Source organism: Sinohyriopsis cumingii, chromosome 2 (assembly GCF_028554795.1).
Source record: "Sinohyriopsis cumingii isolate HCF-2022 chromosome 2, ASM2855479v2, whole genome shotgun sequence".
Lineage (NCBI taxonomy): Eukaryota > Metazoa > Mollusca > Bivalvia > Unionida > Unionidae > Sinohyriopsis > Sinohyriopsis cumingii.
Window position 1 is genome coordinate 74,993,186 of NC_142962.1, and position 23,362 is coordinate 75,016,547.

Sequence of the window (23,362 nt, forward strand, 5' to 3'; positions counted from 1 at the left end):
GTACAGGCAGAAACACATCTCTTCTTAAACAACCTCAGTATCATTGAGTACAGGCAGAAACACATCTCTTCTTCTAAGCTTCATATACACATTGTTAACCACCACTGTAAAACTGGATTTTTTAAATAAATAAACAACCGTATCATATACCCAAGCTTAGGACAAAGAAATATTGCATATTTTTCTAAGTATGAGTAAAATACAACAAATATTTAACATCCAGTTTAACTTTATGTATCAGCTAAATCTCATTATGCATGCTTGTAAAGTAAATGTAATTTAAAATGGGTACCACAATAATTATTGTGAAAAGATTATTAGGGCTTTTACATTTAAACATGCATGGTACTAAGGGAAGGCAGGTTTTTGATAATATATGCTTGGTTACTGTGGCGTTTGGTAGGGTTGGAGCGGGGTGCTCCCAGTATATTATTTAAATTACCATAGAAGTTCCATTTTGTAGGGAGTGAAATTAGTGATAGAGAGAGTTAAGGCTCCAAGCCCCCAGTCAGCAATGCCGACAGTTAAATTATTGAGAACACAAAAGGTGAAAGTCATAAGAATAACAATTTAATACAATTCAATATTCAAATGATAATAATTTCCTCATCACTCTTCTTCCTCTTGACCAAGTGATAGCCTATTGCATCCTTTGATTTATAGTGTGAGATCGCTTTTCCATCTGTCTTTGTTTTCTACTCATCTGTATCTCTCCTATCCCACCAATTTCTTCTCTCTTTCCTACTCCTTCTCGACTCCTTTTCCTCCTCCTCCTTGACTCTGCTCTCCATCTAGCCTTCGATTCACAATTGACTTCTCCACTAGCCTCTATTCCGTCACTCTCCTAAAGACTCAGGACCAAACCACACTTGAAGTCTGTCCCCTAAAAGTTTTCTTTGAAAACACAAGGACATTAGCATATTTCCTTAGCCATATCGTCTCACACTAAACCAACAATCAATCATCTGATGAAGGCTATTACATTTTACGGTCATGCTTTCGTGCACATCAAAATACCCATACACTCTTGTATCGTAAACATCGTAATAAAAGTATACAGGTGTCAATAAACTGCATCACATTAGTATATATATTCTTAATCTGATGATACTGAACAATAGCAAAGCAATCAGATGCATTTCTGTACATTACACTCCCACAAGTGTACACCAATATTCAAATATCCATAATAACTAATTTTACACACTGTAACCATTTCCAAAGTTATAATTCAGTTCAACAGTTGCAAAATCTAGAATATCACATGAATAAATGCACTAGTTTACTACAAAGTAACCAAATAGTGAATTACAATATTAATTCTTACCATGAACTAACAATCTACATAATTCTTTACATAATCAATCAAATACGCATGTAAATTAAACATTACAAAGGTAATTCTATGTACTAGTGATTCTAGGAATGAAGTATACATATTGCACATAATTATAATTACAATGCCATACTATTCTGAAACAATGGAGCAAATAACTCACCTTTACAAAGATTTGTCTTTCCTTAGAATTTTTCTGCCAATTTAGTAGTGGCTTTCCCGGAGTTATTGCTTCAACTTTCCAGCATGATGTTTCACAATTACTGAAGTTTCTGGTCTAAATTATTCAATTAAATTTGGATTGAAATGGGGACCACACCCTCTGTTAATTCTGATGGGATATAGATTCTACCCTGTTCTATTCAACTTAGCAGGCAATGCTCTGGCTGTCTGTCAACGTGGTGAGATTTACGATGCCAATAAGGGTCCTTTGTTCTTGAACAAAGCTTTCAACATCCACATGTGATTTTTGACACCCAACAAAGCTGGCAATTGTAACAATTACAATTACATATATACATGGCTTCCAACCAATTCCTTTGTTCTTGACTTACATAATTGTGGGCAGGCAATGTGACAGGTACTGTGATAAAACAGAGTTCATATTAAAATGAGTAGAAAATTCTAAATTGCATCTATGGGTGAGTACCATACATGAAAGTGCCTTCCCTCGTTCCCATTAATGTTTTACTGGAACAGCCCAAAATCCTTGAAAAGAGAATATGTGTTTGTATTTGGTCGTGTAGTTTGTCCATCAAGTCCATGAAGACCACTTTAGTCATCCACTGTTTTATCAGGAACAAATGGTCTGTCGGCATGTAGGTGGCCGATGAGGCCCAATGTGCTCCCTGAATGTTCTGTGGCATTGTGGACATGGGATGGTAGCAACACTGATTGTGTGGTTACTGGCTTGGGATTTCCTGGCCTGCCTCCATTGTTCTGCCATGGCTGTCCTGTTGGCCTTGCAAGCTGCAGCACTTTTAGTGATGGAAGAGTGCCACACAACCCTGTCCTGGGCAGTCTGCTCCCACGTGTCATAGCTGATGCCAAAGTTTTTCAATGATGTCTTCAGGGTGTCCTTGTATCATTTTCTCTGGCCTCCTTTGTTGCGTTTTCCTTGTTCAAGCTCGCCCATCACAGCTATGATTGCATCAAGATGGTGTAGATACTGGGAAGGCTTGCGTGGGTAAGGACCTCAGTATCTGGGATCCTGTCTTGCCATTTGATTTTTAGGAGTCTTCTGAGGCAGGTAGTGTGCAAGTGGCTCAGCAGGGTGCTGGTATAGTATCCAGGTTCCGTATAATAACACAGGGAGTACAATCACTATGTATATCTTCAGCTTTGTCTGAAGACTAATGCCTCTTCTATTCCAGACCTTGGCATGTAGTCTGCCGAATGCTGTGCTGGCCTTTGCTATCCTGGCATTAACTTCGTCATCTATTACAACATTCTGGGACAGTGTGCTGCCAAGATACGTGAACCTGTTCACTGCACTCAGTTTGTTGGCTGTGATGTTTGGCTCAGCATACTGTTTTCCTGGTTCTGGCTGATACATTATTTCAGTCTTCTTTGTGTTGATCTAAGGCCAAAATTTGTGCAAGCATCAGAGAACTTGCTGACGCTGCTTTGCATGTCAGCTTCAGAGCTAGCATTGAGGGTGCAGTCACCAGCAAATATGATGATTTCTGTTGTGACCTTAGTTTTTGCTTGGAGCCTCCTGAGGTTGAACAGTTTGCCATCAATTCGGTATCTGATGCTGGTTCCCACGTCAACATTTCTGAAGGCATCAGTGAGAATGGCTGAGAACATGAGGCTGAAAAGTGTTGGTACCAGTACACAGCCCTGCTTCACTCTGTTTGAGACAGGAAAGGGATTTGATGTCTTACCATTGTTCCAGACTCTAGCTTCCATACCATCATGGAATTGCTGCACCATGGTGATACATTTCCTGGGGCATCTGTTGTTATTGTTGTTATAGGGTTTAATGCCATTTTTCAGCACAAGATAGGCTATACATGGCGGCCAGTATTAATGGTGGAGGAAGAACCCAAGAAAACCCCGGAAAGAACCACTGACCCACGAGAATCTACCGGCAAGCTTTCTCACATATCCACATTTGCCGAGCCCGAGACTCGTACCCATGCAGACAGAGGTGAGATGGCAGTGATCCATGACAGAGAGTGCTTTAGACCACTCGGCCACTTGGGGCCCCTCCTGGGTCATCTGTACTTGGCCATGATCTTCAACAGGCCCTCTCTGCTAACAGTGTCAAAGGCCTTAGTCAGGTCAACATAGGAAGAGAAAAGGTCAGTATTCTGTTCTTGGCTTTTCTTTTGCAACTGCATAGCAGTGAACACCATGTTGATGGTTCCACGTTCCTTTTGGAAGCCACACTGGCTTTCTGATAGGAGTCCATGGTCAAGGTGTGATTTGAGACAGTTGAGGAGAATCCTAGCGAGTATCTTGCCTGTGATGGAGGGCAAAGAGATACTTTGGTAGTTGTCACAAGCCTGAAGATTTCCTTTGTGCTTATACAAATGTATAATAGTAGCATCCTTGAATTCCTGTGGGATCGTCTCTTTTTTGCCACATGAGATGAAACAACTGATGGAGCTTTTCCGTCAGAGCTGCACCAGCTTTCTAGTATATCTCTGCTAGGATTGAGTCTGAGCCAGGAGCCTTGCCACTAGAAAGCAGACATTGTTTTGTGGGTCTTTAAAATGGTTGGTGGGGCATCCATTGATTCATTGACTGGCACTTGGGGCAGCTGATCAGTGGCTTCATCATTGATGGATGTTGGGCAGTTCAGGATACAGTTGAAGTGCTCAGCCCACCTTTCAAGGATCTTTTCTTTGTCATGATCAGTTTGTTCCCATCTGCACTGAGGAGAGGAGATGATCCTGATGATGATGATGGGACATAGACATCATTGAGTACATCATAAAACCTATTCATATCATGCTTGACAGCATTGCTTTGGATCTCATCAGCTTTGTTACTCAGCCAGGAGTCCTGCATCTGCTGGAGTTTCTGTTGAACAGTCCTGTGGATGTTATTGAAGGCATCTTTCTTTGAAGTGGACTTTAGATCCATCAGCTATGCTGGTGGAGGCAATGTTTTTCATCCAACAGCTGCCTAATGTTTTCACAATTCTAATCAAACCAGTCCTTGTGCTTTCTGGGGGAGGGCCCTAAGATCTCTGTGGCAGTGTTGTAGACCAGCTCTCTAAGGGTTGCCCAGGTTGCCTCCACATTCTGGTTGTCCAGAGGGGTGGAATGAAGATGGCTTTCTAGAGTGCTGATAAAGTTCTATTTGGAGTTCAAGTTCTTAAGCTTGATGATGTACAGCCGTTTTGGAATCATCATGCCTTGTGGACATCTTTTAGGTTGGATACAGATGTTTAGCTTGGGGACTGCAAGGCAGCAGTCAGTCCAACATTCTTCACCACACATGGACTTGGTCATCCATTCATCCTGCCTCTCCCTCTTCCTGATTATCACATAGCTAGTGAGATTGGGGATGCATCCAGATCGTCCTGTTGAGCGTAGGGAGGTGGAAGACTGTTGGTGATGAGCAGTTCATGTTCTGCACAGGTCTGAAGCAATAGAAGACCGTTGCTGTTGCAGCGGCCAACACCATACTTTCCAGTGACCCCTTCCAAGGAGATGTTATCAGAGCCAACTCTTGCATTGAGGTCACCAAGGATGATGAGCTTGTCAGATTTGGGATCAGAGATTATGACAGAGTGGAGTTCTTCATAAAATTTGTCCTGTGTTTCATCTGGATTGGCCATGATTGGAGCGTAGGTACTGATGATCATGACATGCTTTATGCTTTCATCAATTCAACAGTGGGAGTTTCATGATCATAAACCTGTCATTCACACCCTTTGGAAGTCCAGCTAGCTTGTTAACAAAATCTGTCTTCACTGCAAAGCCTACCTCAGCCTTATGTCGCTCCTCACTTCCTCTTCCACACCAAAAGAAGGTGTAGCCAGTGCCCCTTTCACAAAGTTCACTGTCTCCAGAAAGGTGGGTCTATAAATGATAAAATAACTATAATTTCTGTAAAAGTTCTCTTTGTACTCTGCATAATTTTATCTTGTTTTGAAAGTCAAGACATTTATCAAGACATTTATGTTAAGATTGAGTTTTGCATTGTCTATTTTTCAGTATATATCAGCCAGAATTCATTAATTGTTTTTCCTCTGTTATCATCTTCTACATCCATCAGAAAGATTAAAATGAATCATTTTATATAACAAACTGAGCAATAAATATTACTTTTAGCAGTTTTATCAGAAAATATATCTGGTTTGCCATTGATAAATTCAGGTACACAATGAAACTTTTTGTTTCTGTTTATATTTTAGCATCTACTATGAAAACTAGGTACCATAGTTACCATTGCTGATAATCTCCCTTGACATAAATAAATCGCTGTTGCTTGGTTTGCCAATTAATATTATGTATGTATCTATATTGTGATTTTTTGTGTACAAGGCTTGATCAAAAGTGTACTTTTCTTTTTTCTTATTGAAAATGTGCTCTTACTCTAATTACAGGTTTACTTGTTCCCTTCTCTTTTCATTTAAAGTTTGCTTTGCATGTTTCCGTTCATCTACACATAAACAAAATAATAAAGAACGATCAACCCATTTATAATCTGTTAATGTGGGTATAAAGAATACATAAGTTTTTGTGGAAAAAGTCATCTAAGTGAGACTTTATTTATATGTTTACAAGTGAGGACAGCTTTCATCATAAAAAGAATAATGAAGAAATTCTGAAGAAATAGATCTTTTTCAAGCAGCACCATTGAAGTAATTTGGATGTAAAGTGTATATTTCTTGAGTGAAGAAGGGTTACAATTTCAAGTACCACTGATGGCTAACTGCCTTCTGTGGAGGAGAAGAAGTTAGTTCCCATCAGAATCAATGGCAACAGTTACATGAATTCAGACACTATCCAACATCTTGAAAGCGAGGATATTTCCCAGAATAAAACCGTCTCTGACCTTATTGCATACTTAGATTTATCTTGATTGAAGGTTTTGACCATTGTCAACAGTTGAGTCTTGTATAGGTTTGACATGGTTGAATAAGATACCCTTTAATCCAAGGTCAAGAGCCTTCATTACAACCTACTTCATAGCCATTTTATGCTACAGTTGGCAAAATCTGTAGCATATAGACCCTCTTGGTCAACCCGACCTATCTACATTTCTGCCACATTGGTTCAGTTGCTTTCTTGATGGCTACTGACTGTTTTCATTGCCAAGAACAGGATCCTACTCATGGATAATCAGTACTTTGTCTTAAAACCACTGGGTCTGATCAGGGCCCTAAAGTGGTACCCATTAAAAATGAAACTGGAGTGTTTAGAAGCGAGGGTCTCTTTTATGTTCATACCACCAAGTGAATGAAGGGTCAATGTATCCAGACAGAATTGCACTAGATAAGATGGATGATCTGCACAGCCTACAAGGACCTTACCAAAGACGTATTGCAGTGAGAGCATGAAAAAGAAATTCAATCCCAGGGACATTATTATTTGAAATTAAAATGAAAGTGTATGACTAATCCTGATTCAGCATGATTTTGATAAGAAAGTATTCATTGTCTAATTGGCGCTCACCAGTTATCATGTACTTTTCAGTGACGTATTTTAGGTGAAGTTGTTTGCATTTGCAACATGCACAATTTAGAGAATGTTGACATACATCTATTCTGCTTTTATGATCTGTGGTTGAAATTTCATTGGATATTGTGCTTGTGGAAGTTGTACATGTTCTAAGCACACAGTAGACCAAAATAGTTTCTCCCATGTGCTAGAAAATTTAACCTGAATTAGTCAAAAGTACACTAACTTTAACAGTTATTAAAAGAGGGAAAACAAGTTTTGCCACAGTAGCAATACCAGCTTCTAAACGTACAATAAATAAATTGCAAAATTGAATTACAAAATATCTGAAAAATAAAAAAAATTCTCAACTCTTTTTTTCTACAATTTACCTCTGAAGTCCAGTAAAATGAGCAGGTAGAGCTAGCAGTTTTTGTTATATGAGCACATCTGAAGTGAGCCCAAACTATATACTCTAGAACCCAAATTAACCCATCAATCATACACTAAAATAAAGGGTATTAAAAGTTCTTTTAACAACACCTAAATTATACAAGGTCTTTATTAAATAGCAGTATAACCAGTGTGGAAATCCTGGGAAATTCTTATTCTTTAAAAATCTAATGCTATGCAAAATATGAAACTTGAGAGCACCACCTAAACAATTTAATGCTTCGGCATGAATTTAACAAGGAAGTATTCATTGTCTGAGGGGCGCTCACCAGTTATTATGTACTTTTGAGAGAGAGACATATGTAAGATGAAGTTGTTTGCATTTAAAACATGCACAATGGAGAGAATGTTGGCATACCTATATGCTACAGTAACGTAATGTGGGTGATATTTCTTTGGATATTGTACTTTTGGAAATTGTACATGATCTAAGCACACTGCTAACTAAAATGACTGCTCCCTTGTGCTAAAATAATCGGCCTGAATTAGTCTATAGTACACTATCCGTAGCAATTATTAAAATAGGGAAATGAATTTTGCCAGACTAGACAATGCCAGCTTCTGAAAGTGCAATGAATGAATTACCAAATACATAAAATGTAAAAAAAAGTTCTCAGCTCTTTTTTTGTACAATTTACCTCTGAAGTTCAGGAAGTGAAAATGACCAAATAGAGCTAGCACTTTTTTGAAAGGTGCACATCACTCTATAACCCATATTACACCCATCAATCAGACACCAAAATAAAGGGAATTTAAAGTTCTTTGAACTATACCTAACATATACAAGGTCTTTTTTTAAATAGCCAGTATAACCATTGTGGAAAGCCAGGGAAGTTCTTTTTCATTAAAATTCAAGCCATATGCAAAATACAAAACTGTAGAGCGCCACCTTAAAGCAAATATAAAAATGTATGCATTTTTTAAAATTATGTATGATGTTTTGAATAAAATGGTACATTAATATTGATGTTAAGCATGAAAATAAACTAATTATGCTAATTTTCCTCTTGCTTACATAATTTGCCATGAGGCGTGTTTGTGTGAGCAGTGATCTTAATTATAGGGAAAATAGAAGTCATAGAATTTTAGAAATAGAGTCAACTTAAATTTAAAACTGTTGCATTAAGTAAATGAAATGCATATGTATAGTGAAAATATTTCTTTTCATTTATTTGCAATGAAATTAACAAATAAATGATGAAAAAGCACAATCCTTCCTTCCATATTAAACATTAGCCAGATATGTTCACCTTTATTGACCTGATCTGTTCCATCCCATTTCAAACTGTAAAATTTATTGTTGATATCTCAGAAATAATTCTGGCTAGTTTCATGTTCCTGTCTTTCAACATAACATTGGTTGACAGAATGTAATGTGGATTTTTAAAATAGCTCACTTTTCATCATGGGGTAATGGACTTGTTAGAGACTCTGACACTCATAAAAACTGTTCTGTGGGGGAAATACAGGAGAATTATTCAAAAGGACTGTTTTGATGCTTGCGACTTAAATGTTTCAGCAATACAATCAAAATTAAATCATACAATAATAATACCTGTGTTCTCTTTAAAGGGGTGCTCACCAGTTATTATGTACTTTTGAGAGAGTTACGTATGTAAGCTGAAGTTGTTTGCATATAAAACATGCACAATGAAGAGAATGTTGGCATACCTATATGCTACATTAATGTAATGTGGATGATATTTCTTTGGATATTGTATTTTTGAAAATTGTACATGATCTAAGCACAAGGCTAACTGACATGACTGTTCCCTTGTGCTAAAAAAATCAGCCTAAAGTACACTATCTGTAGCAGCTATTAAAATAGGGAAAATTAATTTTGCCAGACTAGACAATGCCAGCTTCTGAAAGTGCAATGAATGAATTACCAAATATATAAAATGTAAAAAAAACTTATCAGCTCTTTTTTTTACACAATTTACCTCTGAAGTTCAGGAAGTGAAAATGACCAAGTGGAGTTAGCACTTTTTTGAAAGGTGCACATCTGGAGTAAGGCCAAGCTTTATACTCTATAGCCCATATTACACTCATCAAGCAGACTCCAAAATAAAGGGAATTAAAGGTTCTTTGAACTATACCTAACATATACAAGGTCTTTTTTTAAATAGCCAGTATAACCAGTGAGGAAAGCCGGGGAAATTCTTTTTCTTTAAAATTTAAACCATATGCAAAATACAAAACTGTAGAGTGCCACCTGAACAATTTAATGCTTCATCATGATTTTGATAAGGAAGTATTCATTGTCAGAAGAATATAATGCTTCTGCATGATTTTGATAAGGAAGTATTCATTGTCTGAAGAATTGAATGCTTCTGAATGATTTTGACAAGTAAGTATTCATTGTCTGAAGAATTGAATGCTTCTGAATGAATTTTTTATAAGAAAGCATTCATTGTCTGAAGAATTGAATGCTTCAACAACATTTTGATAACGAAGTATTCATTGTCTGTAGAATTTTAATTCTTCTGTATGATTTCGATAGGAATCATTAATTGTCTGAAGAATAGCATTCACAGCAATTATACTAAACCAGAATTTTAACATTCTTTTTGTAATGTCGTTATCAAAGATCACATAAGTAAAACTAAGTAATCTGGCAGACAGCAACATTAACATTGGTAATAAGTGTTAAATTATTTGACTGTGTTCTTGTCTTTTTTCAGGTATTATACTAATTTTATCCAGCCAACTAGTCAGTGCCAGTCAGATGGTCATAGAAGAACTCTTTTTAAAGAAAAGAAACTTTCATCCACTTCATGTAGGTAAAGTTGTAACAGCTGTCTGCATTTGTGACATCAGTGCTTACTGCAAAACTCAATATGATGCAATCATTACTTTATGTCATCATCAATATGACATCACTTTTGACCTTAGTGTATCACAGCACTATGAACTCTAGTAGAGATTGGATATACAATGACATGGATGTTATATAGAGATTGAATATACAATGACAAGGATGTTATATAGAGATTGGACATACAATGTCATGGATGTTATATTGAGATTGGACATAGAGTGACATGGATGTTATATAGAGATTGGACATACAATGACATGGATGTTATGTATGTATTGGACATACAAGGACATGAATGTTATATATAGATTGGACATGCAAAGATATGGATGTTATGTATGTATTGGACATACAAGGACATGAATGTTATATAGAGATTGGACATACAATGACAATGATGTTATATAGAGATTGGACATACAATGACATGAATGTTATATATAGATTGGACATACAAAGATATGGATGTTATGTATGTATTGGACATACAAGGACATGAATGTTATATATAGATTGGACATACAAAGATATGGATGTTATGTATGTATTGGACATACAAGGACATGAATGTTATATAGAGATTGGACATACAATGATATGGATGTTATGTATGTATTGGACATACAAGGACATGAATGTTATATAGAGATTGGACATACAATGACATTAATGTTATATATATACATATTGGACATACAAGGACATGGATGTTATTTAGAGATTGGACATACAAGGACATGGATGTTATATAGAAATTGGACATACAATGACAAGGATATTATATATATATATATTGGACATACAAGGACATGGATGTTATATTGAGATTGGACATACAATGACATTAATGTTATATTGAGATTGGACATACAATGACATGGATGTTATATAGAGATTGGACATACAATGACATTAATGTTGTATAGAGATTGGATATACAATGACATTAATGTTATATAGAGATTGGACATACAATAACATGGATGTTATATAGAGATTGGACATACAATAACATGGATGTTATATAGAGATTGGACATACAATGACAGGGATGTTATATAGAGATTGGACATACAATAACATTAATGTTATATAGAGATTGGACATACAATGACATGGATGTTATATAGGGATTGGACATACAATGACATTAATGTTATATAGAGATTGGACATACAAGGACATGGATGTTATATATAGATTGGACATACAATGTCATGGATGTTATATAGAGATTGGACATACAAGGGCATGGATGTTATGTATATATTGAACATACAGTGACATGGATGTTATATAGAAATTGGACATACACTGGCATGGATGTTATCAGTGTTTCCCTTTACGCACATTTGTGCATCAGGGACGCACACTGGATAGCGGAGTGGAACGCAGGGAACATATGAAATAAGGAACCAGACTAGCATAGGCAATGTTATGATGGAGTAGCTTCCCCTAATCTCGCGAGCTCCCACGCGATTTCCATTGAGCTCAGCAAGTAGTCATCTTGATGTTTAACCTCAATTCTTGTTGCACTAGAAAGCGATCTCCAGATTAAAACGTCCAGCACTAAAAATCATTAGCGAAGAAAGTGAAAGAAGCAGAACACAAAAGAGTAACTGTGGATGTAACTTTAATGAAAAATGGAGAAAATAATTCCCTTGACTGGAATACGGCACATCCATTAGGATTACCGGTGTGACTTATGATAGCGTGCTTGCGAAGACTGCATAAGTGAATGATCCTTTCATGACAGGGTTTAAGAATTTTAACAAATCTGCCCTCATTCGCCACAAGATATATGGAGAACACATTATAACCCAAGACATTCTTTCACAACAAAGAAATCAGTAAACTTGCCAAGACAAATGCGTTTATTTGGATTACACAGTCAGGGGGGCATTGCAGATTTTGTTGGTTTTTAACTTTGCTGCAATAAAAGACAGATCTTAAAGTTCAAGTGTAACTTATTAGAAACAAGATGAATCATTAGCCTCCTTGATTTTTTGGATAAATTTGTTCCAGGATGAAGTACAGTGAAACCAATGACAGTACACATTTTATGACAGGCAGCAAATTGACTGTCATTCGGTTATAAAGATTTATTAGGCTTTTGTATTGGCTTGTATGTAATATGTTGGTCTATAATATTGCTTCGAAAAGATTATAAGGAGACTGTTGAAAGTACGATTTTAAAAGAAAAATGAACTAATAAAATTATTTTTTGAATGGACAATGCATTTTTTTGTTAAATTTAATTGTGCATGTTGGTTTATTGGTATATTTAGAGAGAGAGAGAGAGTGTATGGTGTGCAAGTTGCAATATCCTATTTCAAGCTGAAAAAGTACGAGTTGGATGCAAATTTGTCAGAATATTTTTGACCCCCACAATTTTTATTTGACCCCCAGTTCTGACACCAAAGGTTTTTTTTACCCTCAGTTTTACACCCCTGGGGGATACACTGGATGTTATACAGAGATTGGACATACAAGGACATGGATGTTATATAGAGATTGAACATACAATGACAAGGATGTTATATAGAAATTGGACATACAATGGCGTGGATGTTATATAGAGATTGAACATACAAGGACATGGATGTTATATATAGATTGGACATACAATGACATGGATGTTATATAGAGATTGGACATACAATAGCATGGATGTTATATAGAGATTGGACAAAACAAAGACATGGATGTTATATAGAGATTGGACATACAATAACATGGATGTTATATAGAGATTGGACATACAATGACATGGATGTTATATAGAGATTGGACATACAATGACATGGATGTTATATAGAGATTGGACATACAATGACATGGATGTTATATAGAGATTGGACATACAATGACATTAATGTTATATTGAGATTGGACATACAATGACATGGATGTTATATAGAGATTGGACATACAATGACATTAATGTTATATTGAGATTGGACATACAATGACATTAATGTTATATATAGATTAGACATACAATATCATGGATGTTATTAAACCTCTATCTGTTACGAATTCAAATACAATTTTTTGCACTATTTCAAAATTGCAATAACTACTCTATAATTTAATTGGGCAGTTATAGCAGACTACTTTTCCCATACTTTTCAATATAATGAGTCCACTTAAAGACAGATATTCAACAAAGAGTAAACAAGAAAGTGCACACCAAACAGTACTTTTTCATTTTGGTTTGCTTAGGCCCCGTTTCTAGAATATATTTAAAAAAAGTTTAATGTGATACTCCAACATTTGTTGTGCATGAGGAAAGATGGTGCATCATACATTGCCATTCATAAGAATTTATATTCCATTTGGCACAACAGATGGAATAATGCAACTGACAAATGAAGTACCAGATATCATATGAGAATAACTAACATGTGCCACAACTAAGGGAAAAAAGATTTTTTGATGAATGTCGTTTTCCTGAAAACCATACTTTTGCCAATCTTCTGATAATTGCAGATTAAGCACAAGTTTGCCAATCTTTTGATAATTGTAAATTAAGCACAAGCTTGCCAATCTTTTTGATAATTGCAGATTAAGCACAAGTTTGCCAATCTTTTGATAATTGCAAATTAAGCACAAGTTTGCCAATCTTCTGATAATTGCAGATTAAGCACAAGTTTGCCAATCTTTTGATAATTGTAAATTAAGCACAAGTTTGCCAATCTTTTGATAATTGTAAATTAAGCACAAGTTTGCCAATCTTCTGATAATTGCAGATTAAGCACAAGTTTGCCAATCTTTTGATAATTGTAAATTAAGCACAAGTTTGCCAATCTTTTGATAATTGTAAATTAAGCACAAGTTTGCCAATCTTCTGATAATTGCAAATTAAGCACAAGCTTGCCAATCTTCTGATAATTGCAAATTAAGCACACACAAGAATGATACAGAAATGTTGTGATGTGAAGTGTTCACAATATCAGCATATTGTTGTGGTCATATTAGATAAATGCTTATACTTAAAATGGGTAACCAAAACACAAATTTCACTCTCATAATACATTAAATTATATTCTTATTTAAATGTTGTGTACTTTCAGCATTTTATAGAAAACTGGTTGAGTTCCACATATTCTGGGACCAATTTAATTATGTGACAAGAATGTAAAACAATCAAGAGTTGACATTTTATTGCTTTTTTGGTTTGGCAATAAAGAAGTATGTTCTAAAAACTCAGATTTTAATCATTTTAGGGAACATTTCATAGATTATCTGATTATAAGAATTTGAAATAATATTTAGTCATAAGCAAATTGATTAAGTCTGCATCTCAATGAAGCCTAATGTATTCTAAATGCTGTTTTACTTACAGGTTGTTGGCATGGAAGGTTCTTATGGAGTATTTCTTATGGTTGTGGTAAGTCACAATGTTTTGTTACCAGTTGGTAAGTCAAAATGTTTTGTTACCAGTTAGTAAGTCACAGTGTTTTGTTACCAGTTGATAAGTCAAAATGTTTTGTTACCAGTTGGTAAGTCACAATGTTTTGTTACCAGTTGGTAAGTCAAAATGTTTTATTATCAGTTGGTAAGTCAAAATGTTTTGTTACCAGTTGGTAAGTCACAGTGTTTTGTTACCAGTTGGTAAGTCACAATGTTTTGTTACCAGTTGGTAAGTCACAATGTTTTGTTATCAGTTGGTAAGTCACAATGTTTTGTTACCAATTGATATTGAAATGAAGCCTTTCCTTTTTTTTGAATTTTCTGAATTTATTCTAAAAGCAGCATTATTTCACCAAATCATGCAAATGTATGCTGGCATATACAACTACTGTTTATGCTCCCCTTATAACAAGTTATCCCTTCTACCAGGATATGTTTTATGAATGTAACAAGTCACCCTTATAACAAAATAACAGTGACATCTATTGGATTTCATTTGTGGCCTCCCTTAGTATGTAATTCCAAGTAACCATTGTACATCAGCTGAAAACGGTGGAGGCAATTAACCTAAAATGGATACTTTGTAAGTTTAACATCGAAAGTATGACTATCTACCAGAGAGAAGCCATTACAGGTCTATTTGAATGAAGGTATTTGTGCAAACACGTACCATCACTGGAAAAGTGCTTATTTATTAGTCCATTCAAGTTATGTGCTCCCCTTGTCTCAATCACTTTGGGAAAGCAATCAAATTTGAACAACTTAATTTTTATTGGATGCAGTGGCTTGCTGCTGCATCCAATGAAATTCACAGACCCAACGCACAGAAATATCTGCTCAGTATACCAAGGTGTAGATAGGGTCATCAGAACCTTGGCTAGCTGAGATGGGTTGGCGGTGGCAGAAAAATGTAACAATTTCTTGTGAATTAAGGATTTAAATTTTGCTCTCCTGCCAATCTAGTAAAATTGCAGAATATATTATGTGGTCTCCAAAATCAGTGATTATGTCATAAAACCTTGGTCAGAGAAGCAGCATCATTGAGTTCATGTGATAGATTAGAGAGATTCTGAATCATGAGATGCATGTGATGGTGCATTAGAGTAGTGAGATACATGAGATACTGCTTCAGAGTTGTGATATATATATATATATATATATTAGAGATAGCTGCCAAATTATGAGATACATATGATAGACTTTAGTAGTAGGATCAGAAACATTATATACATTGGACAACTGCATCAGATTCATGAGATACATTGGACAGCTGCTTCAGAGACATGATATACATTGGACAACTGCATCAGATTCATGAGATACATTGGACAACTGCATCAGATTCATGAGATACATTGGACAACTGCTTCAGAGACATGATATACATTGGACAACTGCTTCAGAGACATGATATACATTGGACAACTGCATCAGATTCATGAGATGCATTGGACAACTGCTTCAGAGACATGAAACACATTAGATATTGTTTCAGTCATGAGGTACATTAAACAGAGCCATGAAATATGTTAGATTCTAAGTCATGAGATAAATTAGATACTGCTTGGATCTATGTGATACATTAGATACAGTTTTAGAGTTATGTGGGGCATTAGATATATATTGCTGAATCATGTGATACATCAGCTACTGTTTCAGGGTAATGATGCACACTCAATACTGCCTCAGAGGTATGTGATAAATTAGATACTAATTCAAAGTTGTGACACACTTTATACTGCTTCCAAATTATGTGATAAATTAGATACTGCTTAAGTCATGACACCTGATACTGCTTCAGAGTTATGTAATACATTAGATACTGATTCAAAGTTATGATACACTTGATACTGCTTCAGAATTATGTGGTGCATTACAGACTGATTAAGTGGTGGATTAGATACTATCTCAGATTTTTGTTGTATGTTAAATATAGCTTCAGAGGTATGTGATACATCATTAGATGCTTATTCATTGTTACAAGATACACTAGATACTGATTCAGAGTTAAGTGGTATGTTTGATAGAGCTTCTGAACCATGTGATACATCACTTACAGCTTCAGTATCATGAGATACAGTAGATACTGCTTCAAAGTTGCATGATACATTAGATATAGTTTCAGGATCAATGGGTTTTTTTCAACAATGTAACCAAGGCTTGGCTAGCATGGGTACGTGGGAAAACTTGCCAGTAGCTTCTCATGGGTCGGTGGTTCTTCCAGGGTTCTTCTTCCACCATTTATACTGGCTGCCATGTATAGCCTATCTTGTGCTGAAAAATGGCATTAAACCCTAGAACAAGAACAACAACATCAACAATGTAAACTTGAGCCATAGTAACCAAAAAAATTAAATTTCAGAGATTTGTTTTTTTTTTTTTTTTTTTTAAGCAATGACAGATATAGGGATGTTTTTATTTTAGCCTGGACAACCGGCTGAATTTTCTACCCGTAACAGTGTTTTCTTTTTTGCGTGTGTGAAATTACTCCCAATTGCACAATACTTCAATGTGGATAGGTCAAAATGATTCATATTCACTGTTCAACAAGGGAAACAGTCACGAAGAAAAAGAAAAGTAAACTGACATGTGGGATGGAACTTGAAATATAAATAGTCCCTGCCTTTTCTATCATAAGCTTGATTGGTCATGATTGTCGGTCTAGGTGGATATTGTCCGTAGGTGCAGTGGATAGGTTCTGGTCTTTTGGACTCTTTATTCAGGCTACATTTTTACAACTTTTTAATTCAATTTATTTACCCTTACTAAAGTTGTAACCCTAGGAAGAGTATGTGTGTGTGTGTGTGTGATTTGGATTTTTAAGGTAGCTTTAAAACTTTTTCAGTGATATTGCTATGATGTCTGCAGTGTGGCAGTTTATAGTGATGTCTAGTACTGGGGCTTCATGATGCATTAACACACATTATGTCACACCCAGTCACTTGATCCTGACATCAGGCTGACCAATCCTAACACTAACCTCTTAATGCTGAGCGCCTAGCAAGGCAGCTGTTAGTACCACATGTATATGGCTTCGGGATCGCTTGGCCAGGGTTTGAACCTGCAATCTCCCACATCCAAGTGGGATGCTCTAACCACTAGGCCACTGGAGCAGTCCAACCCTAGGGAATTTTTTTAAAACTTTGGATCCTATATTTAGTAATGTTGATTTACTTGTATAATGTCAAATAAGAACAAAGAGATAAACTTTGATATTAAACATGATAAGCTGCTGTATTATGGCTTTTCCCCACCATATTTAATAAAATTGTAAACTCAGTGGTATAAATTTTAACCTAATTTATTTTCACAAATTGAATATAAGACTGCTAAAAAATTTCATCCACAAAAGTAACCGATTATATTCTCTGTTATATACATCATCAGAATAAACAGAAAAATATGGAAAATAGTGTCGATCATGAGACATTTACCTGCTATTATTCAGGATTGCAATGCAAGTAAACCAAACAAACCATTGTGTTAATGTTAAAGTTCATATTGTATTTTATTTATTACATAGTGTGTGTAGGAGACATGTCTTAGATAATTTCCATATCATAACAAAAAATATTTTGTGTTTCTATGAAATAAATCACTTTACAGTACCATTAGAATCATGCCCATGACACCACAAAGTGCAATTTTGTTTACAACTGGTGCATGTAATCTACAGTTGAAATTCATTATTACTGTACTTCCATACTGAACATAATAAACTGTTTGTTTACTAGTCAGACATTCTTGAAGATGAATCTGAGAAAAGAACTTATACATCTATTTTCAGCCCAGATAAAAGCCTGAGTCATCTGTTTTCAAGTGATAGTTCTGGTGGTCACAGCATTGTCACTTTAATTTCAGTCTGGTCAGAAATTGTCACAAATTTAAGTTTGCATAAACAAAAATGGTGTAGCCAGATTAAAAGCAGGCATAACTTGAGTGTTTAGTATTGTTCCATGTTTTATTTTGTCTCTGCCATAGTGTATGTAGCACCGCATTGAACACATACCAGTATTTTTTGATGCAACAAACCATTTGGAAATCCTCTGATGCCTTCATAGCTTTGATACATTTTACTTCCGCAAATGGCCATGCCAAATATATGGTAGATTTTCTAGATTTTCAGAAGTTCTGTACTAAAATATTTATATTTTCATCATTTCATTTTCTATTCTATATATACACACTTATATGTCAAGTCCAATGGCAAACTGAAGAGATCAAGATGTATTGTCAAACAGCGTGCCAGCAGATCTGGGTTTATTGCAGTTTCTTAAGAGTAATCAGTAAAACAAACAAACATAGACCCTAAACTGCCAGTGCATTGTGCAGTGGCATATTAGGGCACGTGTTGATTGCAGTTGGTCTTGACAAAACCATCTCATATATGCTTTTCTATTTCTTCCATCTGTGTTGTGCCACTTGTAGGCTGTCCTACCCGCCATGTACTTTATACCTGGCAGTGATGTTAATAACAGCTATGAAAACAGTCTTGATGCTCTGTACCAAATTGGCAACAGCCCCAGGTTATTGGCTTTCAGCCTTCTGTACCTTCTGTCCATTGCATTCTACAATTATTTTGGTCTGGCAGTGACGAGATCACTTACAGGTAAGTCTGTTTTTAAAAAAATAAATGTGTAAGTTGCACTGATACATGTATGCACTTAATGTCACAGTAGTACAGCTGATGGTCCTGCTTGCCATATGGTTTACAATCCATTTACAAGTAGCGTTCAGAATCTTTTCATTTTTCATGTTCAAAAAATCATATCCATTGTGAATACAACCAATGAATGTTACTGAATTGGACAAGCATGATTGCAAGTTGTACACCCATGTTTTTAATTCTGGCAAAAGTGTGCCAAATAGTTGTTATGAGATGAAAGTACACTAGAAACATTTTAGACTATGGGTCAAATTAATTAATTATTGATATTTTATATTCCTGTTTTATAATATTGTGCATGGAAGCCATGGAAATGATATGAGTCTTATGTTTCTACAAGGGTGGGTTAAAATATATAATGATGTGAAACCATTCATTATTCATTCATATTAGTTAAGAATAAAATTAAGTAAAGTACATTATGTAAAAGTATCAAGAGAAAATTAAACCAGTTTAAAGAAATTCATGACCAAGGCTGGAATAAAGGCAGGGCAAATTATGTAGTTCCTGCTGGGCCCATGCCTAGTGGAGGGGTCCCACAATGCAGTGAAATATTGGTGGGGGGGGCAAGGGCACATTTTGAAGTTGATTTAGAGCCTCCTACTGCCTCAGTCATTTATTCAAGATTATACCGCCTTTATAAGATGGACAGCATTATACTAGCAGTCTTTATAATAAGGGATATCAGTATGCTGAAGGACTTTATAGTAATGGAAATCAGTATGCAAAGGGGTTTTACAATGAAAGACATCAGTATGCCAAAGGGCTTTATAGTGAGGGACATCAGTATGATGAGGGGCTTTATGGCAAGGGACATCAGTATGCTGAGGGCTTTATAGTAAGAGACAAGTATGCTGAGGGGCTTAACAGTAAGGGTCATCAGTATTCTGAGGGCCTTTACAGTAAGGGACATCAGCATGCTGTGGGGCTTTATAGTAAAGGGATCTCAGTATGCTAAGGGGCTTTATAGTAAAGGGATATTAGTATGCTGAGGGGCTGTATATTACAAGGAATCAGTATACTGAGGGGCTTTACAGTAAGGGACACCAGTATGCTGTGGGGCTTTATAGTAAAGGGATCTCAATATCCTAAGGGGCTTTATAGTAAAGGGATATTAGTATGCTGAGGGGCTTTATATTACAAGGAATCAGTATTCTGAGGGCCTTTACAGTAAGGGACATCAATATGCTATGGGGCTTTATAGTAAGGAACATCAGTATGCTAAGAGGTTTTATAGAAAGGGATATTAGTATGTTGAGGGACTTTAGATTAAGAGACTTTTGTATTATGTTATAGTAATCAACAATGCCCAAATCTTTCATTTAATTCTTACATGCTATCTCTCAAATGAATCGATCAAGTTTAGGGTCAGTTGTCTATAGAGAGCTTTTAGATATAAATTTAAAGCCAGTTGTAAAATTTAAATTAGATGATACACAAGGCAAATCAAATTCTGATAATTTGCAATCATTTCTCAATCTTACATCAAATATTCTAAAATTTGATGTGGGGGGTGCTTGCTGAAAGTTATGAAAATTATTATAAAAATGCTTTGTTTCTTAAAATATTATAGTCCATACTTGATTTTCTTTCAAACATTTAATGTTTGAGATACCTTTTGCACTGCATATGAAATTTACTTACTGCATACATCTGTACCCTTAGGGAAAAATGTAGAAACTCTCTAAAATTTTTCTTCACTTTTTACTCCTATTAATTGTACATCCTAAACTTGGCAAAATCTAACATTTCTTTTAGATTTCTAGAGTCTTCAAGCACATGATGACATTTCTGATAAAACATATTTTGAATTTACATTAATCTTTGAAGTATTTTATTATCTTTGCAGCTGTCCACAGAACCCTAATTGATGCTTGTCGGACAATATTTGTATGGATTGTGGACCTTATTATATATTATTCATTTGACAAGGTATGAAAGTTCATTCAAGTGGTTAAAAAATATAACAACTTTTACTACTTTTTCTAATAGTATTAGTATAGTAATCTTTCTAATAGTATCATAATCTTTTTGATATTCTAGTAATCATTCTGATTGTAATCTTTCACATAGTATAATAATCATTCTCATAGTATAACATTCTTTCTCACTGTATAATAATCTTTCTCACTGTATTAATCTTTCACATGATATTTTAATCTTTCATGATATTATCTTTTTCATAATATAGTAATCTATCTCATGATATTGTAATCTTTTTCATGATATAGTAATCTTTCTCATGATATTGTAATCTTTCTCATGATGTTATCTTTTTCATAGTATAGTAATCTTTCTCATGATATTGTAATCTTTCTCATGATATTATCTTTTTCATAGGATAGTAATCTTTCTCATGATATTGTAATCTTTTTCATGATATAGTAATCTTTCTCATGATATTGTATTCTTTCTCATGATATTGTAATCTTTCTCATGATATTGTAATCTTTTTCATAGTATAGTAATTTTTCTCATGATATAGTCACCAGTGTTTCATTATATTTGTATCCTTTTGAAGACAAGGTGTCAGCTGTATGATTATTGTTCATTTTGGGTCTGTGTAAGTTGTTCATAGTACATGTATATATATTTTAATGCAGTTGATCAAATATTAAAATGTTTCACATTTTCAGGATTTTGGCGAACCTTTTGACAACTCGTATGGACTTTTGCAAGGTAATCTTAACATTTAGTTTTCATAGGCACAAGTATTTCAGTCATATTTGTATATTACACACACGTTACACTGTCATGTGTGTATTATACACCCACATGTTACACTGTTATATGTGTATTATAGACCCACATGTTACACTGTCATATGTGTATTATACACCCACATGTTACACTGTCATATGTGTATTATACACCCACATGTTACACTGTCATATATTTGTATTATGCACATGTTGCACTATCATATATGTGTATTATACACACATATGTTACATGGTCATATCTGTGTATTATATACACAGCTTATTACTGAAATACTGTAAAATGTAGATTATCTGAACTCTGTTATCCAGATTATTCACGTGTAGTTGCTATGATGTCTACTGAAAGTTGTGTTTATTACAATGTACATATATCTATAAATTACTATTCACAGTTTCAAGATACATACATACTAAGATACATCACCCAGGTGTACCTTGATCAAGCCCTTTGCATCATACCTGTGTTACCATTCCATCATGGACTGACACTCTAGATCTCTGATAATTGAGAAATGCAAATGTAAGGTCTCAATAATTTTTAGTGTATAATAAAAGTATCACAACAGTATTTTTATTTTTTCTACGTTTTTTGGCACCTAAACATGTCAGATGTCTACATCATGTTAATATTTATTTAGATAATGTAAGATGTCTTCAAAATATTAATACAGTACTACCCATTTATCTCATTATCATCAGGACTCTGGTAATATTGTCTTTGGTTTGGTGGGGGCTCAGTAAAAATCAAATTTCACATGCAGGTGAAATTTGTAAGTGGTGACCTTTCATCAGTAAGTAGGATTTACAGGGAAAGAAAATAAACAATGGAAAAATTGATTAAATGAAGATGAAACTAATTTGAAATACACTTGTATATTGACAAACAACATTTGGGTTATATTTGTAGAATACAATCCATAATGCATTAAGCACTGTACATGTACATGAGGTATGTGTCACATGTTAAAAATTCATATATTGGTCACATCCAATTAGAAAACTCATTAAAAAAATGCACATATATAATGGTAGTCCTACTTTGATCTCTAGATATGAACAGACATGTGTCACTAAACAATGCACTACATTAGTCGTTGCAATCAGTAGCACATGGCTGGATAGTAATTGTATACATGCTACATGTACTGTAATTGACCTTGCTTTTGGTCTCTGTGAGACAAATGTAATCATATTGCTGAGGCTCTCAAGGGGATGAGGCTTTTCATAGGGAGATTGTAACAAGTGACAATTTTTCACAAATGTCTTTTTGAGATGCCCCAAGTTCAAATTCTTTGATGGCCAGATGTTTTGTTTCAAGAGATTTTG

General features: G+C 35.0%; 1 protein-coding gene across 1 annotated transcript in view; it reads left to right on the top strand.

The window, feature by feature from the left end:
• The window catches only part of LOC149805199 (solute carrier family 35 member F6-like), a 62,588-nt gene that overhangs the window by 31,781 nt on the left and 7,445 nt on the right, over positions 1–23,362 (top strand). The window contains exons 8-12 of the mRNA XM_089948357.1: positions 10,095–10,189; positions 14,580–14,624; positions 19,076–19,256; positions 21,163–21,245; positions 21,950–21,992. Coding sequence (XP_089804483.1) covers positions 10,095–10,189; positions 14,580–14,624; positions 19,076–19,256; positions 21,163–21,245; positions 21,950–21,992 — 447 coding nt within the window. The remainder of the gene's footprint in view (positions 1–10,094; positions 10,190–14,579; positions 14,625–19,075; positions 19,257–21,162; positions 21,246–21,949; positions 21,993–23,362) is intronic.